Here is a 19,265-nt window from a genome sequence, read left to right as displayed (position 1 = left end):
TTGACTCTGAAAGGCAGAGCTGCTATGGGGCAGGTCAAGGCTGCCGTTGGGCTCTGCATTCCTTACAGCCTCTTCCTCTGATAAAACCTCCAGGACCCTTAACAGACTCTCTCTTCATGTGAGCTTGCTTCAGGACTCCAGAACCCATTTGGTGTGTCAAGGAGAGCGAGAGAGAGAGAGAATACAGGTGAACCCACGTTGCGTGCTTAAAAGGGATTATTTTGACAGAGCACGTGGCCTTGGTCAGAGGGGGATGTTCCTGTTTCTCATTTTGTCCTTGTACCTCCATGCTAAAGCACAGCCCTTGCAGGAGAACACAGTGGGTAAGTAGACGCAAAGCCATTTATTAGACACTTTGGCAGTGAGTGTTCTTGCAGTGACTTTGCCCTCCTTTTAGGTCTTTTCCCAGCCAAACTGAGTTGTAGTGAACATAGTCCAGAGTTAGCATTGCATTTCAATTGCAAAAGGATCTTGCATTTCCCCTAACACTTTTTGCCCTTAATTTCTTACCGGTGGGAGAATGTGAGCCTTCCCCCAAATATTATGTTTGCCCTGTAAATCTCACAGGCACCTAAACCTAAATCCTAGATTTCTTTTTTTTAGAGGCTATACTAGTTGACTTTACATGCTTTTGATCAGAATGATTATATTGTAGTTTGGTTTTTATATTTGATGTACCCTGTCTGAAGGCTGGGTTAAAAATGAGATAGTTACTGCCTTGGATTCTAAGTTGCTTCTCTGTTTCATGCAAGGGAGAACCAACGCCCCCTAAACCATATCCTACACCTTTCCCAAAGGACTACAAAAGTCCTAAGATGAAATGTATTCTGCTTGTGAGAAAGAAAATGAAATAGGACTCTTTTCAAGAAATCGAAATACCCCCCCCCCAATCTAAACCGTCGTGGTGTTGTCATAAAAGCTTTGAGGGCTTCTCCTTCCTCTCCTCCACCTGCATCCCTGTGCACAAATCTGATCTTGGGAATTTGGGGCTTAAGGATAGAGAAGAAGAACAGTTTCACTGAGCCAGCAAATTATTCAAGTTGGCCAAGATTCTTGGATGTCACCCACTTTCTCAGCATCTGTAGAAGAGATTATCATGCTCCCATTCACCACTAAGACAGAATCTGCTCTGTGGTGGACTTTGAATCACAGGTATACATGGAACACCAAATTCTTAATTTGGGTTCTGAGGCATAACTTCAAATGTGGTAGTGATGTTGAGAAATTCCAGTGGTAGGAGCTAAAATTCAAACAGATACCAACACCCCATTCTTGGATCCACCGAGAGCCTAACATTCAAACCATCACAGAATGTTGGCTATATAATTGCGTTGTGTATTTTCCCACCATGGAGCAAGAAAATCTGTGAATGGTGTGTTTGTGTGTATGTCGACTTTGATTAAGAAAATGTCATAAACACAGACACAGAGAAATACATACACAGAGCTGCATTTCAAGGTGGATTTTTCTTTTTAAGCCAGGAGATCAATTGTGGATTCTCCTGCATAACGTGTCCATTAATTCTGATGAGTGTGAATTGCAGCCACTGCAATATCTATAATCACAGGCAAGTGAAGCAATCACAGTTCGTCTGTGTCCAAGTTGTTTTCTCATTAGGTTAAAATGCATATTCTTATTTTCAAATGGTGCTACAGACATTGCAGAATTCCTAAAATTTGGGTTAAATAATGCAGGAGAAGCCCAGTGGGAAATAAAGCATCAAAAGGTAGAAAAACTTGATTTGTTCAGTTTTGCTGTGTGCCTAGCCAGAACAATTGCCTTCTTTAAGAGTGAGGATAGTGAAAAGTAATGGATTTGCCTTAGTCAGAAAAATATTAGCATAAATCCTGCTTTAATGGTGGACCTGACCAGTCATGGTTAACTGGTGCTTAATCAGGTGTTAAATATATGCAAAGATTTAAGCTGCAAACTTTCGCTGCAGAAGCTGCTGGGGGAAGATTAAATACAGGCCTGATGAAAAGTGAAATGAATATTTTTATTACATTCTTCTCTCTGGCGGCTTCCACTTTAAATCTCTATGAAATCCTGCTTCTTAGGAACAGGTTGACTCAGATGCCCTTTGTACATACACAAAGCTCTCACTGCAGGCAACAGCACTTGTGCATGATCAATAAATAGATGGTGCTTAAATGAGATATCTCACCATCATCCAGTTAGGAGAACTTTATTGCAATAGGAGATGCAAGCAGAGATGGAGGGCATGGAAAGAACCCGGCCTTGAAGGTAGTTCCATCAGCTTTACCTGGTCCAGAACTGTGGTGCATTTATGAAGAAGGAAGGGTCACAAGGAAAGTAGCACCACTTTCGTTATATCTATTCTGTGCTGACTGTTTGTGGTTACCTCTCAGATTTGTACTGTGTATCACCTTTAAAATATCTGGGCCCTGCATCCCTAAGAAACTAGCTTCCCATGAGGTCCTTTCCAGACCTGCAGATCAGAGGGAGAAGGAGGTTGCTTGGAACACGCAGGAGGTCCTTTTCTGTGGTGGCATCCACACCCTCTAGGCTTTGATGCCTACTGAGATCCACCAAGTCACCACATTATATTCTTTCCACTGCTAGCTGAAAGCATCCCTATATGCAAAACCTTTCCTTGGCTATAAAAGGATTGGTGCTGCTGTATTCTGTTTTAGTTATTGCAGTTTTCATTTTTGTTGTTTTTTGGTTTTGCATATATTTTATCATGTTTTGAATATCATTTTTACTCTCTCTCTCTCTCTGTGTGTGTATCAAACTCTAAGCAAATTATTAACTTAATAAGGACCAGGGCTGGTCTTTAAGGTCTATGAAGACCTTTAAACACTAGGGAACGGAAAGTATGTAGAAAATTAGTTTGCAAGGTGAGGGAGAACTGCAAGTCATTGCACCCGATGGCAGCGTGAGTCAAGTGTTCTGCTCTGAACTGGGGAGATCAAAGCCACTCTCATGAACCATTGTCAAGGAGAGCACCATTCTGCCTAGCAGAAAGCACAGACACAAAGAAACGGCAGCTTAGAGACCTATTTTAATCGCTTCTTACTGGCAGGAGGCAAGCCAGAGAATGAAGAGGAAGGGCCCAATGTACCGGTATATCCCAGGGCAAGGAAAGGTGACAGAGAAGACAGCCTCCCAGGATAAGACAGAGACATTTCAAGACAATTTCTAAGTGCAATTTAACAGCACTGTGGGCCAGCGCTGTAAAGCCCCATTTGTAAAATATGATAAATTTTAAAATTAAAATATAGTGCCGGGTGGGGTAGGGGATAAATCTGCAGGGTCCTAGGTTCCTTCATTGCTTATCAACGCCCTCTCCCCAAACAGAGCCAGAAACTACATCAACCCAATAGCAGACCATTGTAGGGAATTAAAAAAGATGTTTGGTGGGGTGTCCCACTCCTTAAATGGGAAATAAATCTAATGGCTAGATCCAGTACGTGAGATCATTTTATGCAGCCCTCAGAGCCCCTACTAAATTTTAACCAAGATCAATGATGTTGGTTTTCATGGTTTGCTAAGGAAGGGGAGGGGGAAATGGGTGGCATTATAGTATCTTGAAATGATTTAACAACAACAAAACCCTACGAAAACAATTACAGCAATTATATATATATATAAAACCAATTGCAACATAGACACAGACTGGAACAAAAGGCTTGCTGAAAAAGAGAGACCATCAGCAGGCACCAAAAGGACAAGAGATGTTTAACAGGAGGGACTTTTGAAGGGGAGATGCTCTCATGATAAAGGCCCGATTCCTACATTGTACAGAATGGACCTCCTGATGAGATGTTATCTGCAGGAGGTTCTCTCTCCTGCAGAGCACAGCGATTGGCTGGGTATATAAAGGGAGAGATGATTGCATCTCTTTTTATGGAATTGCTTGTAATGTGTGATTTAATGGGTGTTAACTTGTAAATGGGAGGCTGTGCTGGAGTGCGCATGCTCTGCAAGGGAGAAGATCTTCCTGCTTTGCGGGCATCCGCTTTACAATGAGGTTGAGGACAGTTTGTGCATCTGAATCAAAGGTCAGTCCTGGGTCTGTGTTATTGTGTGATGGATAGAATGCGCTCCAAAATAGAGAATTTGGCCCTCTCTGCCTTAGGCGACTGATTATTTGCCTTTTGCTAATCTTCGTTTCACAAGTCTTTCCCCACAGATCCTTGGCATGTATACTGTTGTTCTTTTGATTGCCACGGGGCTCTCTCTTCTTTCCATGTTGCAGCTCTTGATCCTTGCTCTGCCTACATCAGTCTGAATGAACCTTGGAGGAACACTGAACACCACTTCAACGGCTCTCACGACCAACCCGAGTGTGACAGCCATGTTGACGGGGAATGGTACCGCTTCACTGGGATGGCTGGCGATGCCATGCCCACCTTCTGCATCCCGGAAAACCACTGTGGTACCCATGCTCCAATATGGCTAAATGGTAGCCACCCTCAGGAGTCAGATGGCATTGTCCAGAGGCAGGCCTGTGCCACCTTCAATGGAAACTGCTGCATGTGGAACACAACGGTTGAGGTCAAGGCCTGCCCAGGAGGCTATTATGTCTACCAGTTAACCAAGCCCAGTGTCTGCTTCCATGCCTACTGTGGGCGTAAGTGACCCCCAAAACTTCTTTAGTTGCAAAGAGGAGTTCCCCTTGGGCATATAATATAATGCCTACAACTTAAATAAAGTTCTATGGTACCTGTGTTGTCATGTATGGAAAATCCCTTCGTTCAGTTGTTGATTTCACCGTGGGGACTTCTCATATAAAGCTGTGTTCATTCATATATAAAAAAATATAGAACAAAGCTCCCCCTCCTTCCTCAAGCAATTTAAAGCTGGATTTCCAGTTCATCTCTGCATCCCCAGGCAATCTAGTTAATAGCTTCCTGTTGCGCTATTCATTGGTATTTATAGTTTATCACTGAGAAATCTATTTTAGTAATTTATTTCTTCTGGAAAACAATTCCCCCTTGTGCATTGCAATCAGCTGAGGAGGCCTCCTTTTTTATGGTGGGGCTAGAAAGGCCTTTCTGAAGTGGCATTCTCTTGCTGGAACTCTTTCCTAGAGAAGGGCAGCTGGCTTCATCCCCTTGTGAACTTCTGGAGGTGTGGCCAAGACCTGTATTTTAAGGAAAGCTTTTGCATTGCTGGATTACTTCATGAGATACTGTAGTTTGCTTGCTTTTAGCTGTCTTGTGTGTTTTATACAGCTCTGTTGTTTTGGCTCTTTTTGTAAGTTGCTGCACATTTGAGACACAAATCTGCTATGTGTTCTGGGAAGATGTCTGTTCCTATGAAATCTGATCATGGATCTCCAACATGCTATCAATTTGCCCTTAAAGTGGAGAAGACTTGGGTTCAAATTGATGCCCAACCATGAATCTCACTAAGTGACCTTGTGTTATTTTCCTAGCTCTCAGTGAAATCTACCTCACTGGGTTTGTGAATTTACAATTTGGATGATAGGGGATCACATATCCTGTCCTGAATTCCTTAGGATGTTGTTGGACTACAATTCCCATCATCCCTGGTCACTGACTATGCTGGCTGGAACTGGTTAGAGTTACGAGTCTCATAACACTCAGAGGGCAATAGATTTCTCACCCCTGCTTCGAGAGCACCTAAAGTAACTTTTTTAATACTGGCCTATTTTTTAATCTGAATCACTGCTCTCAATTGACAGATATTATTACTGAACACATTTCTTGTACAACTGACTGAATTAAACCGACACTTTAAAAGAAAGGAGTTGATTTTCTTAAAAGCTGAATAAAACACTCCTTTCCTCCCAGATAATAAAAAATCATTTTTATTGCATTGACGACAAATTCAGCCTTCTGTTCTGGCTCTTACCTTGAAAGTGGAATACACCCGGACTGGCTTTGATACAGTGATCATGTCGGTTTGATTTATTCAATGCACAAGGCCATGCAACGTGCCCTCAGCCATTGCCTCCAATCATAAAATCTGTGAGTTGTTAAATAATCCCGAGGCACTGACAACTGGATTTCTATTGCAAATAAATGTTGGAGCTATTTGGGATTCCTGCAAATCAGGAATGCGAAAGATGAAAACTGTATGTCACCTTTAAAAAATGCCTCACCTTGGAAAATGTTTTCCTGAAGACAAATGTATTGATTTTCTCCTTTCATGCTCAAAACCTTATCAAACTGAAGTTGCACAGATTAAGGGTTTTGCCAGTACTAGAATCAAATCAATACAGACTCCATGGCTCAGGGAGGGTCAGTATTTGGGCACCAGTGTTTTTAATAGCCATACCAGTCAGAGAATTTCAGCTGGATGAGCTTTTCAAATCCAACTGCTTCAACTGATATTGAGGAATCATCCCTGCTGAAAACAAAACAACGCAATCCAGAATAATCAGAATATATCATCAGAAATATTTGTTTCCAATGTGTGTTACAAAATTGTTTACACCACAATTTAAGAAGGATATTGACAAGCTGGAACGTGAGCAAAGGAGGGTGACCAAGTTGATAAAGGATCTGTAAACAAAGCCTTATGAGGAAAGGTTGAGGGAGTTGGGTATGCTTAGCCTGGATAAGAATAGACACAGAGGAGGTAAGGTAGCCATCTTCAAATATCTACTGGTGTAGTACCTGATTCAGACATACAAGCTTAGCACTGTTGCATCTAGTTCAGCCCTTCACTTGAACCCTATTAATGTAACTGTGAACATGGAAGGTAATTGCGTGTTCAGACCCAGAGACCTCTCCACTAAATAAATTCTCACATGACTCAAATTTTAGTTTTGGTTTTTGGCAGAATTTAGGCCACAACTTTATTGATTACAGAAGGTGAGTGGTTGTATGGGCTCTGGTTCGACTAGTTCCCTGCACCCTTGCGGGCAGCACTGACCCAGGGCACCAGCATAGCTCAGCCAAGGGTGAAAACCTGGGTAGGCGAAAAGCTGGGTACAGGCTCTGTTCACCAGCCAGATCCCCCCCCCCCCGGACTCAGGTACGGGCACAACCACCTCTCAGGGGTTGACCAGACCATTTGAGTCCCTAGATTCCTTTAACAGAAAACCCTTCACATAGGGATGGCGAGATGGACTGCTCCCCCATCCCTATCACCTGAACCAGTGCCTATCCGCAACCCTACAAGTTGTGACGATCTGCTACGCGGCAGGCGAAACCCAAATGGCAACAGCCAATCAGCCAAGTGGGGAAACTCCTGCCGTGCCCCTGTCCCAATGACAGACAACACACAATGGCATAGCAAGGTCAAGCACACAGCCCTAAATATAGGGAGAGGTGGGCGTGTGTTCCAAATGCATGAGCCGTGCATGGGTCACATGCATGGGTATAAATAGGTCCCTCGGTCCATTTGGACTGCGCCCCATTGGTCAGATTGAACCCAACATAGAGGGACCTACCAATCCGATGTTGTGGCTGACCAATCAAACCCACCCACAACACAGGGGGTCAGTCTCCAGGTCTCACTGCAACACGTGCCCTCTTTTAGGGAGGACACGGTTTACTCCTGTATCTTTAACAATCCTCCTTTGTAATTCTGCAGATTTCTACGACATCTGTGACATGATAGATTGCCGGGGCTCTTGTTTGGACACTGGAGACTGCACATGCTCTTTAGGAACAATATTGGGACCTGACGGACAGACCTGCCTTGGTAAGGAAAGACGCAGAAGAGGAGACAAAAGAGGCAAAAGGGAAGTATCAAGGCGGTGGGGGGAGAGAGAGAGAGAGAGAGAGAGAGAGAGAGAGAGAGAGAGAGAGATAGAGAGATAGAGAGAGAGAGAGAGAGAGAGAGAGAGAGAGAGAGAGAAGAAATGAACAAGTAGCTGAAGGATTTCCCCTCTGCTGTTTCATACTTCTGTTCATTGTTTTTTCACGATCAGTTTCAGAGTGTTGGATGGACTTTTCACAAGTCATGCTTGCCACTTGCTAGTGGAAATACAAGCCATTGGGAATAATCAGTGTATGAGAATAGTCTGGAAAACAACCACTACAGAAACAGAGAGGAAAAAGTTAGGAAACAAACAAGAACGTAGGAGTAAAAAAAAAAAGAAAACATCTTAAAAATACACTGCGTCGTGAATCTTAGCTACCCATACTGTAAATCCTTTGTAAATAAACCTGTTCAAAATACAGAATAGGAACAGTTCAATAGTCAAAGGTTGGAATAAACCAATTTCTCTTAAGGTCTAGGTGCTTTCCCAGTAATCTCCCTTTCCTCTCTCTGGCACAGCATGGGCACAGGCATTCAGGAGATCTGCTCTAACCATAGAGCCAGGGTACCACGTGGACAGTACAACTGTGTAAAGTCCTATGTGCATAGGGCACAAACAGATTTGCTGTCTCCATATGGGGAGTGGAGAGTGTGGCTGTGCTCCAGCTCTGGATCAGACTTTTCAAATACGGTCCATACTGGCCCAGAGCAAATACCAAAACTGAATTGCAGCAACCCCAACCCAATGAATGTGCAATCACTAAACTGGGTGTTGAGCCAGCACAAACTGTTTGCACTTTGTTGTTGCACCCTTGGAAAACCCGAAGAGATCTCAGCTTGCAGAGGAGGAAAGTGGACGAAGGCAATATTTTGGGGGCTAATTAGGAGGGCTGTGCATTGTTTCCATGCTGCCATGATTACATCCATGGCTTAATTATCCTGGCATCTTGGAGACTGTGCGGAAGCATCTAAAACCTCAGTGTCAGACAGTAAATGCTTAGAGCCAGTCAAAGGGCAGCAGCTTTGCTTGCAAGGACCAAATAACATCTCAAGGTTAGTGTAAAGCTAGTCTCATACATATTCACAATCCCATCACACACCTGCCTCTCATTCGAGACTTTTCCTCTGCTGATCTGTTCAAGTCCTCTCTCACTCAGGGTCAGGTTGTCTCTTATGTACCTGCAGCCACCAGGGCCGGCCCATTCATGAGGCAAGGTGAAGCAGTGGAAGCCAAAGAGGCAGTGCTCCCAAGAGTGCCCAGCTGGCCCTGCCTCCTTTGCAAGAAGCAGCAGTGCCTGTTTCATAATAATAATACCTAATTTGCACTTCATGAACCAGTCTGTGAACTGAAACGCAGCTGCAATTTGAAATTGGCAACTTCTGCTTATTTTGTGAGGCAGTTCTCCAGCAAATAAGCATGGATTAAAATGCATATATTAGGGAAACTATATTAATGCAATCCTCTCATTCTTCTGCCTGAGATCTCTGAGGCTTACTCGCCTTCCTAATTAGTTTCCTGAGTTCTGCATAATAACAACTTCAGGTATATTTCAAAAACCATTGCCTTCCTCCTTCCCACATTCTCAAGTTTTCCTTCTGCATTCCCTGTTTCCTAATTGAGGATACTGGGGAATCTAGCAGGATTGGAGTCTGGCAATGCTACCACAGCATTGAGCACCATCATCTGAGAGGTCTTTCATCAATCAAGTTAACTGGTTTAGCTTTTCATTCAACATGCGGTTCCCTGGTTATATGCTATGAATCTTAATTCTCAGCAGCTCTTTCTGAAATTCCTTTCTTCAAGTTTCTTAAGTTACTGCAGCAATCTTCAAGCTATTTATGACTTGTAAAGTTTGGATTAATGCCACACTGCCTACTAGCGTGAGCTCTGGTAAAAAACAGCTCTTCTTTTAAAAAGCTTTTGAAGATTTGGGGTTGCTTTCAGATGAGCATTCGTCATTCTGATGTTTACTGAGCCTTCAACCTGATCTGTATATGCAAAGTTTGTGGGGAGGTCAGATGGTGCCAGCTATTTATTGAGCATTCACTCTAATTTGTTTCCATGGTGGGGGAACGCAGGTGGTGCTGTGGGTTAAACCACAGAGCCTAGGACTTGCCGATCAGAAGGTCGGCGATTTGAATCCCCACAACGGGGTGAGCTCCTGTTGCTCAGTCTCTGCTCCTGCCAACCCAGCAGTTTGAAAGCACATCAAAGTGCAAGTAGATAAATAGGTACCACTCTGGTGGGAAGGTTAAACGGTGTTTCCGTGCACTGCTCTGGTTCGCCAGAAGCGGCTTAGTCATGTTGGCCACATGACCCGGAAGCTGTACACCAGCTCCCTTGGCCAATAAAGCAAGATGAGCGCCGCAACCCCAGAGTCGGCCACGACTGGACCTAATGGTCAGGGGTCCCTTTACCTTTACCTATTCTACATTTTTCTGCATCACATTCCTTCTCTCAAAAAATCCTTTTAAGGGAAAGCCCATTTGTCATGCAAGAACACCAAATGAACTTTAATTGAGCAACCTGAATTTGTGAATATGTAATGGAATTCCACCCAAGGATAGACTCAAGTATAGAGGTTCTCTGGGTTTCATCATTGATTAACAGTGCTCAGAATTAACACTACTCAGAATTAATTCCTACTGATTTCAATGGGATTTGCTGCCTAGTAAGCACTACTAATTAATAGAATGCTAATAATAGGGTACTAATGAATCTCTTGTCCTAATAACATCTCCGCCACTCACCCTATGAAATCTGGCCTAATTCTGAGTCTTTATGCACATAGCTGACAAATGGGATGGCAAAAAACCGCATTGAATTAAAATGCCCTGGAAAGGTTTCACTGAGCTATCTAACTAGAAAAAGATCACTTTCAAGAATATGCTGAGTAGCTCCCTCTTCTCAGCCCTCTGGAATTTCATGGAAGTTGAAAAACTATAGCACATTTTCATCTAGGAATCAGTGGTCTGGTTTGTCTTGATTTCCCCTTCATCTTTTCTGACATTAGTTTAATTGGGTACAGGGATTTCCAGCATTTATTAAGCAGATTTTCCTCTATATTACTGTACAGAAAATGTAATATAGGGGTTGATCTACATACAGGAAAAACCCACTATAAATAAGTCAGAAATTAAATCGTTATAACAAAAGGAAAAAAACGCTATGGAAAATTGCTTAGAATTCCCTCCCTCCACCGCCATCTGGTGTTGCGTCTTTATAATGCATTCAAAACACTGTTTTTTGACTAATGTAGCTGAGTCCAGATTCAATGAGATTCAAGCTGCACCCAAAGTACTCAGTATACTCCATGTGTGCTGTGTCATGTAGAAGATTCACCCCAAAACAAACGATGGCACAGACATCTGGTTCATATAACTCTTACGTTTATTTTTGTGTGCCCATGCCCATGTGTGTAATGCAAGTGAGAACACGGCTGTTTCTTTAGACTCAGAATCCTGGCTGTCTTTTCATAACGTGTAAGGTGATCCTTACTACTAGCCTGTGCCACCTAAAGGGGAAAAAATGATTCCCTGATTCAGATTTCATTAATGGAGCAATTGGTTTGCATATTACACTTCTTAATCACCAGCTTCATATTGTTAAGTTGTGGATTTGTGGCTCCTGTTTTTCCCCACAGATGAAAATGAATGTGAACAGAATAACGGAGGTTGTAGTGAATTCTGTGTGAACCTCAAGAACTCCTACCGTTGTGAATGTGGAGTTGGGCGAATTCTAGGGAAGGATGGAAAGACCTGCCAGGGTGAGTAAGGATCCCTTGCTCCAGGTCTTGCATGCTTTTTTACACCTGGGACTGACTCCAGCTACAAAAGCTGAGGCTGGTGAACAGACTCTTTGGCTGGGGTATTGTTTAGGGGTTTTCGTTGGGGTGGGTGTTGCTGTTACTGATGCTATTTATTTGTATCTTTTTGTTTCTATAATCATGGTTTATGTGGAAATTGTTCAACTTGCTTGTGTACTTTTTGATGCTTTATTAATTACTTATGACTACTTTTGTTATGTTTGTGTAATTCTTTTCATTTTGTTAGCAGCCTCAAGCATGGTTTTGGCTATGGAAAGCTGGCATACAAATAAAATGATGTATGCATGGCTCCAACAAAACATTTGAAAGGTCACATGTTTCCCATCCCTGTCTTACAGCATGAGTTGTCTTCCTTAAAAATAATAACAACTAGTTGAATGGGACAACGACAGAAATGTGAACTACACAATAGGAACTAGAGTACCATAGCAGAGCCATGTATTGTTAAACACTTCCTCCATAGCCTCCCAGCTGGAAATCAATGTCATATGATGTTAAGGGCCACTTTACATTTGCTGTGCAGATTTTAAATAAATGCAACCGGCATCAGTTCTTTGGGACTGCAGCAGGCAGGAAAGTGGGATTTAATCTTCCGTCTCCCTGATTAAACTTCCAAGAATAAAATCTCTTCTGAAAGTGCTGTTTACCTTGGGTAAATTATTGGTGCTATGCCAGTAATTATTGGCCCTTTCCACCAATGCTGTTTCCACTTTTTAAAAAAAACTGGCACTTTTTTTTTTTTAATTGGGAGATTTATATTTGGGTCTAGCTTGGCCCTGGGTTGTTGTCTGAGAATGAATGGTGGAGGGACCACAGGTGTAACCAAGGAAGAAGGCCCTTTAGTTCATCCTCTTCACATCCATCAATAATATATTTGTATCTTCATAATCTAACATTCTGGCCTTTGGGGGGAAAGCACTGGTAGCATCCTTTTTAATCATTATTTTTTTGTTTTGTTTTTACTAGGAAGAGTAATTGTTTCCTTTTCAGTAAACGTTGGGAAATTTGTGCTTGCTATATAGATAGTTTTAAGACTCTGAGGTAATAGGTGACATTTTTCATGCGTTCAATGCTCTCCAAGGAATTTATTGAGCAATATACAATCGAGTTGGTCGGTTTCATATTTACTGATATGCCATGTGGTTTATGAGCCATTCCAGGAAAGATATAATTCACTTTGCAACCACCCCAACATCCATTGCACAGCCACAAAATCTTCAAAGGATACCATTGGTTTTAATGGTCATAATCTCAGAGTGGTGGGGTTTCCTAGCCTAACACATGGGCACTGATTTAAAGCTCATTTGAACTGCCAAGATCTTGTCAGTCTAAGAAATGCCTTGGATGTTTTGAAAACTACCTGGAAATTTTTCATTCTTTCCGTATGTACGGAGCCTGCCCCAAGGCCCACTCTACACTCCCATCCTGGTTCCCTCCAAATGTTTTGGTCTACAACTCCCATCAGCCCCAGCCTGCAGGATGGGAGTTGTAGCCCAAACTAACTGGAGGACACTAACTTGGAAAAGGCTGCCTTAAAATGGTAGCTGGTCCGTATTTGCTACCAACTGTAAACTTGGCAGGATCTCATTTAGGCGTGCATTTAATGGTCAACTGTACACTTAAAAACACAAGTTGTGAAGCCTAAGTTTTACACGTTTTAAAATATTAAAAACTATTTTTAAGAAAACACACAAAACTGAGAAATTGTGGGATTCTGCAGATTAGGACAGTACATTGATTCACAGGGAGCAGGAAGTGTGTCTTTGCTGCCTATTCCTCCAAATTGCTGTAACATCCAACAGAGAAAGTCTTATGTACAAGTGCCATTTAAAGTAATGAGAGCTGCACAAAAAGCACGACCTACTTCCTACTCATGTTCTTCCTCCATTCATATTCACAGTATCCCATTCATGTTCTATTCGCAATTCCCATCCGTGTTCTTCCACAGTTCCCATTCATATCAATACAGCTTAGAAAAGATTTTGCCCAGAATGATTGCAAAAGTTAATGTATAACATATGAAGGTTTATACCACAGATACAATTGCTATAAAATCCCCTTGTTATGGACAGATAGAGACTTTCATCTCAAGCCGATCTGGGTTGAGCAAAGATTTTTGTGTGTCTGACTGTTATCTCTATCCTAGAAATTGAAGGTTGCCACAACAACAATGGGGGCTGCAGCCATGTTTGCGTCACGGTAGAAGACACCTACCAGTGTGAGTGCCCACGCGGTCTTGTTTTGTCAGATGACAACCACACTTGTCAAGGTAGGACAATTGAGATTGCTAGCGACAAATAGTACATTGTGGCTGGTGCAGGAGAATGTTGCTGGGGAGCAAATGCACCACCTGATTTCTTTGCCCCCACCCTATTAGAAATGAAATATATTTTGAAGGAGAACCTCCTGAACGCTGAGATCAGATCAACAGATCAACCCATTCCATCTAGCCCTGTACATTGGGGAAGATCTCAGTTATGTTCCCTGACCTAGTTTTGGTTCCTCAACACTTGTCTTGGCTGTGTGCTCACCATGGATCCCTCTTCCCTTGTTCAGTGGTGGTTCTGCTACTGTTCACTCCTGCTCGACCTCCCATTTTGATGGGCAAACACGGTATCCGACACCAGCCTGTCACAGCAAAATGCTGTCCCACCTGTGAAATTATGCTGCCCTGCATTTGTCAGAGGCATTTGGCGGGTTCATCCTGCAGTAGTTTCTTCTGCAAGGACAATACGTGGGACAAATGTCTCATATGCCCAATAGTGGGCTCATCAGCTTGAGTATCTAGTGCAATGGGAAAACTCTCACATGCTGTCCTCCGGAACAAATGTGTTTAAGGAGCAGCCACTGCACTTTATTAAGCAAAACACATTTATGACCACACATACAATAGTTTATGGGAACATAAAATGTAGACCCTGCCTGCAACTGCATAAATACAGCTTTTTATTAATTCTAATTAGGTGCATGGTGATGTAGTTGGTAACAAGGCCAGCAGTTATCCAAAGCAGTTTGCAAATTAATGTTTCACTTTACACTCTTCCTGTAAATTAGTAGTCAACATTACCCTCAATACTGCTGAAAAGAGAGTTATTATATTCCTTGATCAGCTACGAATTGTTTACGTTTGAGAAAGCACCGAAAGAAATGTACGTTTCTGGGACAGCAGATATGGAGAGGGGAGGGGGCACAAAGACAGTGCTTGTGAATGTTGGCAAGAGTGCGTCTTCAGGGGTAAAGTCAAACTATTGGAAGAGTTACTGTGCCTGCTATGGCTATGGAGAACGGTATGGGAGAGACATGTTTTATTGGAGGTGGGGCAGATGAAGGCATCTGGTTTTGCTGCTACAGGTGCAACACGGTCTTTCTTCTCTCATACCTTGGATGGCCATCAGTCATGGATGCTTTAGTTGAGATGACCCTTAGGGTCCCTTCCAACTCTAAGATTCTGCCATTCTATGATTTGCCTCAGAAACATAAGTTGGCCTTCATCTGTAAGGCTGGATGAGGGGAAAAAGAGACCTTCTTATGTCCCCCCCCCCTTTAAAAATTGCTTCCAATAAGAAATACATATTTTCTGCCCTTGCCTTACTTGATTAATGAGAGACAGGCCCTCAAACTGGGATCCAAACAGCAGAAAAGCACCAAGCATGCTCATTTATCAAAGAGTTCATTGAATGACTTAATAAATGTCCTAAATCAGGTCTGTGAGCTGATCAATTCATCTATGCAAAGTTATCCATCTGCCAGGTATTACTGGAAATGGTTTCCAAATTGTCCCTCAGAAGCTTGAAAGTAATGTTTGCCTTTCCCTTCACCCCCCCCCCCCCGGCAACCTCCTGCTTTCTGGTTTGTTCTCTGGTATTTGGGATACATAGATTCCTCTTCATTCTTGTGTATCTACCAGAGCAGTTGCTGAAAGACAGAGAACCTTTGCCTTTTCATTTTCTGTTTCTTGGATTGTGGTGTTGTTGTTGCGGGGTGGGTTGGGGTGGGTATTCTTGCTGTTGCTGCTGTTGGTTTTTTTTAACTTTATTTTAGATTTATGTGGAAATTGTGATTTTTGTGGAAATTGTTCAGTCCGGTTGTCCATTTTCTGATGTTTTATTTATTGTTTATGGCTACTTTTGTAATGTTGCATTTACATATTTTTTTTCACATTGAGCATGGTCTGAAAGGAGGCATACAAATAAAATTATGTATGCTTCAGTCACAACAGCACCCTTGATGAAGCCAGGAGGGAAATGCAGGAATATTACTCTTCTGCATACGTGTGTGCACACTGCAGCATATTGTTTCTTATCAAAACTATTTCCTGGACTGGGCAGGTGGTTTAAAAAGTTTTGAACAGTAACATTTGAGGAAAAAGAAAACCGTATTTTATCCAAGATACCAGGAGTCAGAAATCAATGCATCAACTTTAAATGGGGGCAGCACCTGTTTTCATGATTCTGAAAAACCTGGCAAAATCAATGCCTGCTAACTGTTACATTAGCAGGATTCATAAATCTGTACCTTTCCGCACTAAAAATAATTTATAGTCTGTTCATCGCTCAAGCTTGAAAATTATGTGTCAGTGAAACAGTGAAGATTGTGTTTCAGAAAATTCCCTAAATATGGATGACAGTGTGTTTGTTTTCCATCAAATGTTTCCTCACAGAATGTATAGTGATGGCAACAAAGAACACAAACTAGTTAAACTCAAATGGGTAATTATGAAGTGAGTTTTCTGCCTCAGTCAGTAGTAAACTGGAACTTTAACCCATCAGGCTATTTGTGAGGATGGAGCAACATTCCTTGAAAATGTTCCTTCATTGTATATAGGCTGATGGGCACTTTTGATTCTTAGAGGACACTTTATTCTCCAGACACCACTCTAAGGGCCAGAATAATCCAACACCCTCATGGATAGTTAGACTTGATGATAAGTGGTATTGCCTAGTTAGTAAAATGTTCACATATATAACTAAGGTCAGCAATATGGGGTGAGGCAGGCTGAATAATCAATGTACCCCCAGAGCCATCCTTTCAGGAGACAAATTGGCCAGTGGCTCTTTGCCTATCCAGAATACTCATGAGATAGAAAGATAATGTAACCTTATGCAAAATTGACACAGACACTGGCCTACATCCAAAAAGCTGCTTAGGCTGACACAAGGGGCTTGTGCTATCCAAATATAGGTTTTTTGCTTGACCTTTTAAATTTTAAAAAGGTAAAGGTAGAGGGACCCCGTTAAGTCCAGTCACGGACGACTCTGGGGCTGTGGTGCTCATCTTGCTTCACTGGCCAAGGGAGCCGGCGTACAGTTTCCGGGTCATGTGGCTAGCATGACTAAGCCTCTTCTGGCGAACTAGAGCAGCGCACGGAAACGCCGTTTACCTTCCCGCCGGAGCGGTACCTATTTATCTACTTGCACTTCGTGCTTTCGAACTGCTACGTGGGCAGGAGCAAGGACTGAACAATGGGAGCTCATCCCGTTGCGAACAGCTGGCTAGGCTATGTCACAGAATTTTCCTCCTTTCTTTAAGTAATTTGTCACACCGCATGGAAAGGTGCTGTTAGTCTTTTGTCAAACTTTCTGTTTTACTCATTTCACAGTGCCTTAAAACAAACAAACAAACAAACAAACATTTTATTTTAGTTTTTAAAATGAGAATGACTTTTAAAAAACAAAATACAACAATACAATGCAGCTGAGTCAAGTTCATGTCAAGATTAATAAACATTTCATCTGTCTAATTATATAACAAAATAAGTGCCAAGTGTAAGATACATAAATTAAAGTAAACTTGGTGTGTGTGTGTGTGTGTGTGTGTGTAGGAATCCATCAAATACAGATTAATCATGGGATCTCTCCAGAATGTTCTATGTGTTGTCAGTGAATTCCAGACATGTTCTCTCTGAGGTAAATATGAAATAAAACTGTGCCATTGGTTTCACAGTTCTAGGCCAATGATATATTTATTTTTCATTATTCATATATACAATAATATATCTTCTTGCCTTCATGCTACAATGGTAGTCTGGCAATTTCTTAATCTGTGAAGATCAGGTTATTGGTGCCAATGCAATGCTAGCCATATGCAGCATAGCCACAAATGGAGGAGAGTTTCCTATCTGGAAGCGACCTTGATTTGTGGAAGATTAGGATAAAAATAAAATACCTCTCTCTAATACTGAATCATCACAAAAGTGCACATGACACTACTAGATCTCAGAAATACAACGTAAGCACAGTTAAGCTCTCATCCTGAGGGGTGAGGATGTCACAGTAGAGAAGACAGACAGGTCTCTGGGGGATTAAAGAAGCTGAATCTAAAGCTTAAAATAATCATCACATTTTACAAGCCGGCAGATCAAAGCCAGGTTTCCACCAGGCAAGATGGACCTATATCAGGGAGCATTTGCTGCAGATAAAAGAGGCATCAAAGGAGGACTCATGCAGCTTCTCTAAGTTTCATTTCCAGCTCACTCACTAGATTTGCTCTTTCTTACAGTCCCTGTCCTATGCAGATCTACCTCCATAGAGGTGAACATCCCTAAGGATCTAGTTGGAGGGATGGACCTCTCACTCATCAATGGTTCCTGCAAAGGGGTATCCAATGGAACACATGTCAACATCATCTTCTCCCTGAAATCCTGTGGTACCACTATAGATGTATGTATGAATATTAGCTTTTTCCTGTTGGCTGGAAAGATGTATCTCCATTAGAGACTATCAATCCTATAACATTGAATCTGTGCAATTCTGGTGAATAGCTGTCAACTTACAGATTTGAAAATAAGGGACCAGCAGCCTCGAAAATAAGGGATCAGCAGCCAAAATAAGAGATTTTCCGGCCCCTCCGAGCCAAAGGCAGAAAGCCCAGCCAGCAGCCAAATGAAGCCTCAAGCGGTGGTTCCCACAGTGCAGCAACCCGACAAAGGGGATGCAGCAAGGAAAACCACCGTCACCTCTCCACTGGGAAGCGTTGAGCAAAGGCGAGTCCACAGGCAACGCTGCCGATTTGATCGGCATGAGGCATGCAAGCTCCACCCCCCAGGTGTTCTTAGACTCCTGATTGGGTGAGCAACACAGCCAAGCAACACAGTTGGAGCCTCCCTCCTCCCTGGCTGGCAGGGAGGGAGGGAGAGGAGCTGCTTCCTTTGAAACCCAGGAAATTTAAGGGACATCATCAATAAGGGACAGCAGCGGGACACAGCACTGGGATAAGGGACTTTCCCGCCAAATAAGGGACGGTTGGCAGCTATGTTCTGGTGTATGTAAGAATATTCTCAAGAGCACATTGACACTGAAAATCTACATTGGTTTTACTTCAAACTTTCCAGAACAATTCCAGGAATGAGTGTTTCTTTTATATTAGATTTCAGTATTAGCCACACACTTATACCCAACAGCATACTAAATAAGCAAAAGAACAAGAAACACCTCTGTTAAAATTAGTTTTTAAGAAAATATAGTTTGTTATTCGCCTGGCAACAGAGGAGACTGAAGCTGCCCTTTGTTGGCTGACAGAATAATGACACCAGCTCTCAGCTTCCTCAGCTGCTCCCGATCAATCTTATAGCTATTTAATCGGTTTCCACTCTCTTTTCTGTGTTTAAAGTACATTTAAAGTAAGGTTCTTATGTATTTTTAAAGTACATAAGAAGAGCCCTGCTGGATCACTCAGACACCCGTCAAATCCAGCATCCTGTTCTCAGCATTGTGCCTCTCACAAGCTTTTTATTGA

General features: G+C 42.4%; 1 protein-coding gene across 2 annotated transcripts in view; it reads left to right on the top strand.

Annotated features, from left to right (window-relative positions):
* Positions 1 to 69: 69 nt before the first annotated feature.
* OIT3 (oncoprotein induced transcript 3) overlaps positions 70 to 19,265 on the top strand; it is a gene marked incomplete at its 3' end in the record, with an annotated part of 31,057 nt that continues 11,861 nt past the window's right edge. Inside the window, exons 1-6 of one of the 2 annotated variants that reach the window (XM_083441411.1) lie at positions 70 to 323; positions 4,223 to 4,597; positions 7,534 to 7,644; positions 11,349 to 11,471; positions 13,678 to 13,800; positions 18,030 to 18,190. In XM_083441411.1, the coding sequence (XP_083297537.1) occupies positions 254 to 323; positions 4,223 to 4,597; positions 7,534 to 7,644; positions 11,349 to 11,471; positions 13,678 to 13,800; positions 18,030 to 18,190 (963 nt within the window). In that variant the 5' untranslated portion in view covers positions 70 to 253. Of the gene's footprint in view, positions 324 to 2,211; positions 2,245 to 4,222; positions 4,598 to 7,533; positions 7,645 to 11,348; positions 11,472 to 13,677; positions 13,801 to 18,029; positions 18,191 to 19,265 lie in introns of those variants that run through there. The other variant, XM_083441412.1, reaches the window with a different exon arrangement.

This window comes from Podarcis tiliguerta (assembly GCF_965153285.1).
Source record: "Podarcis tiliguerta genome assembly, chromosome: 5".
Classification (NCBI taxonomy): Eukaryota; Metazoa; Chordata; class Lepidosauria; order Squamata; family Lacertidae; genus Podarcis; species Podarcis tiliguerta.
This window is presented reverse-complemented; position numbering and strand designations above follow the sequence as displayed.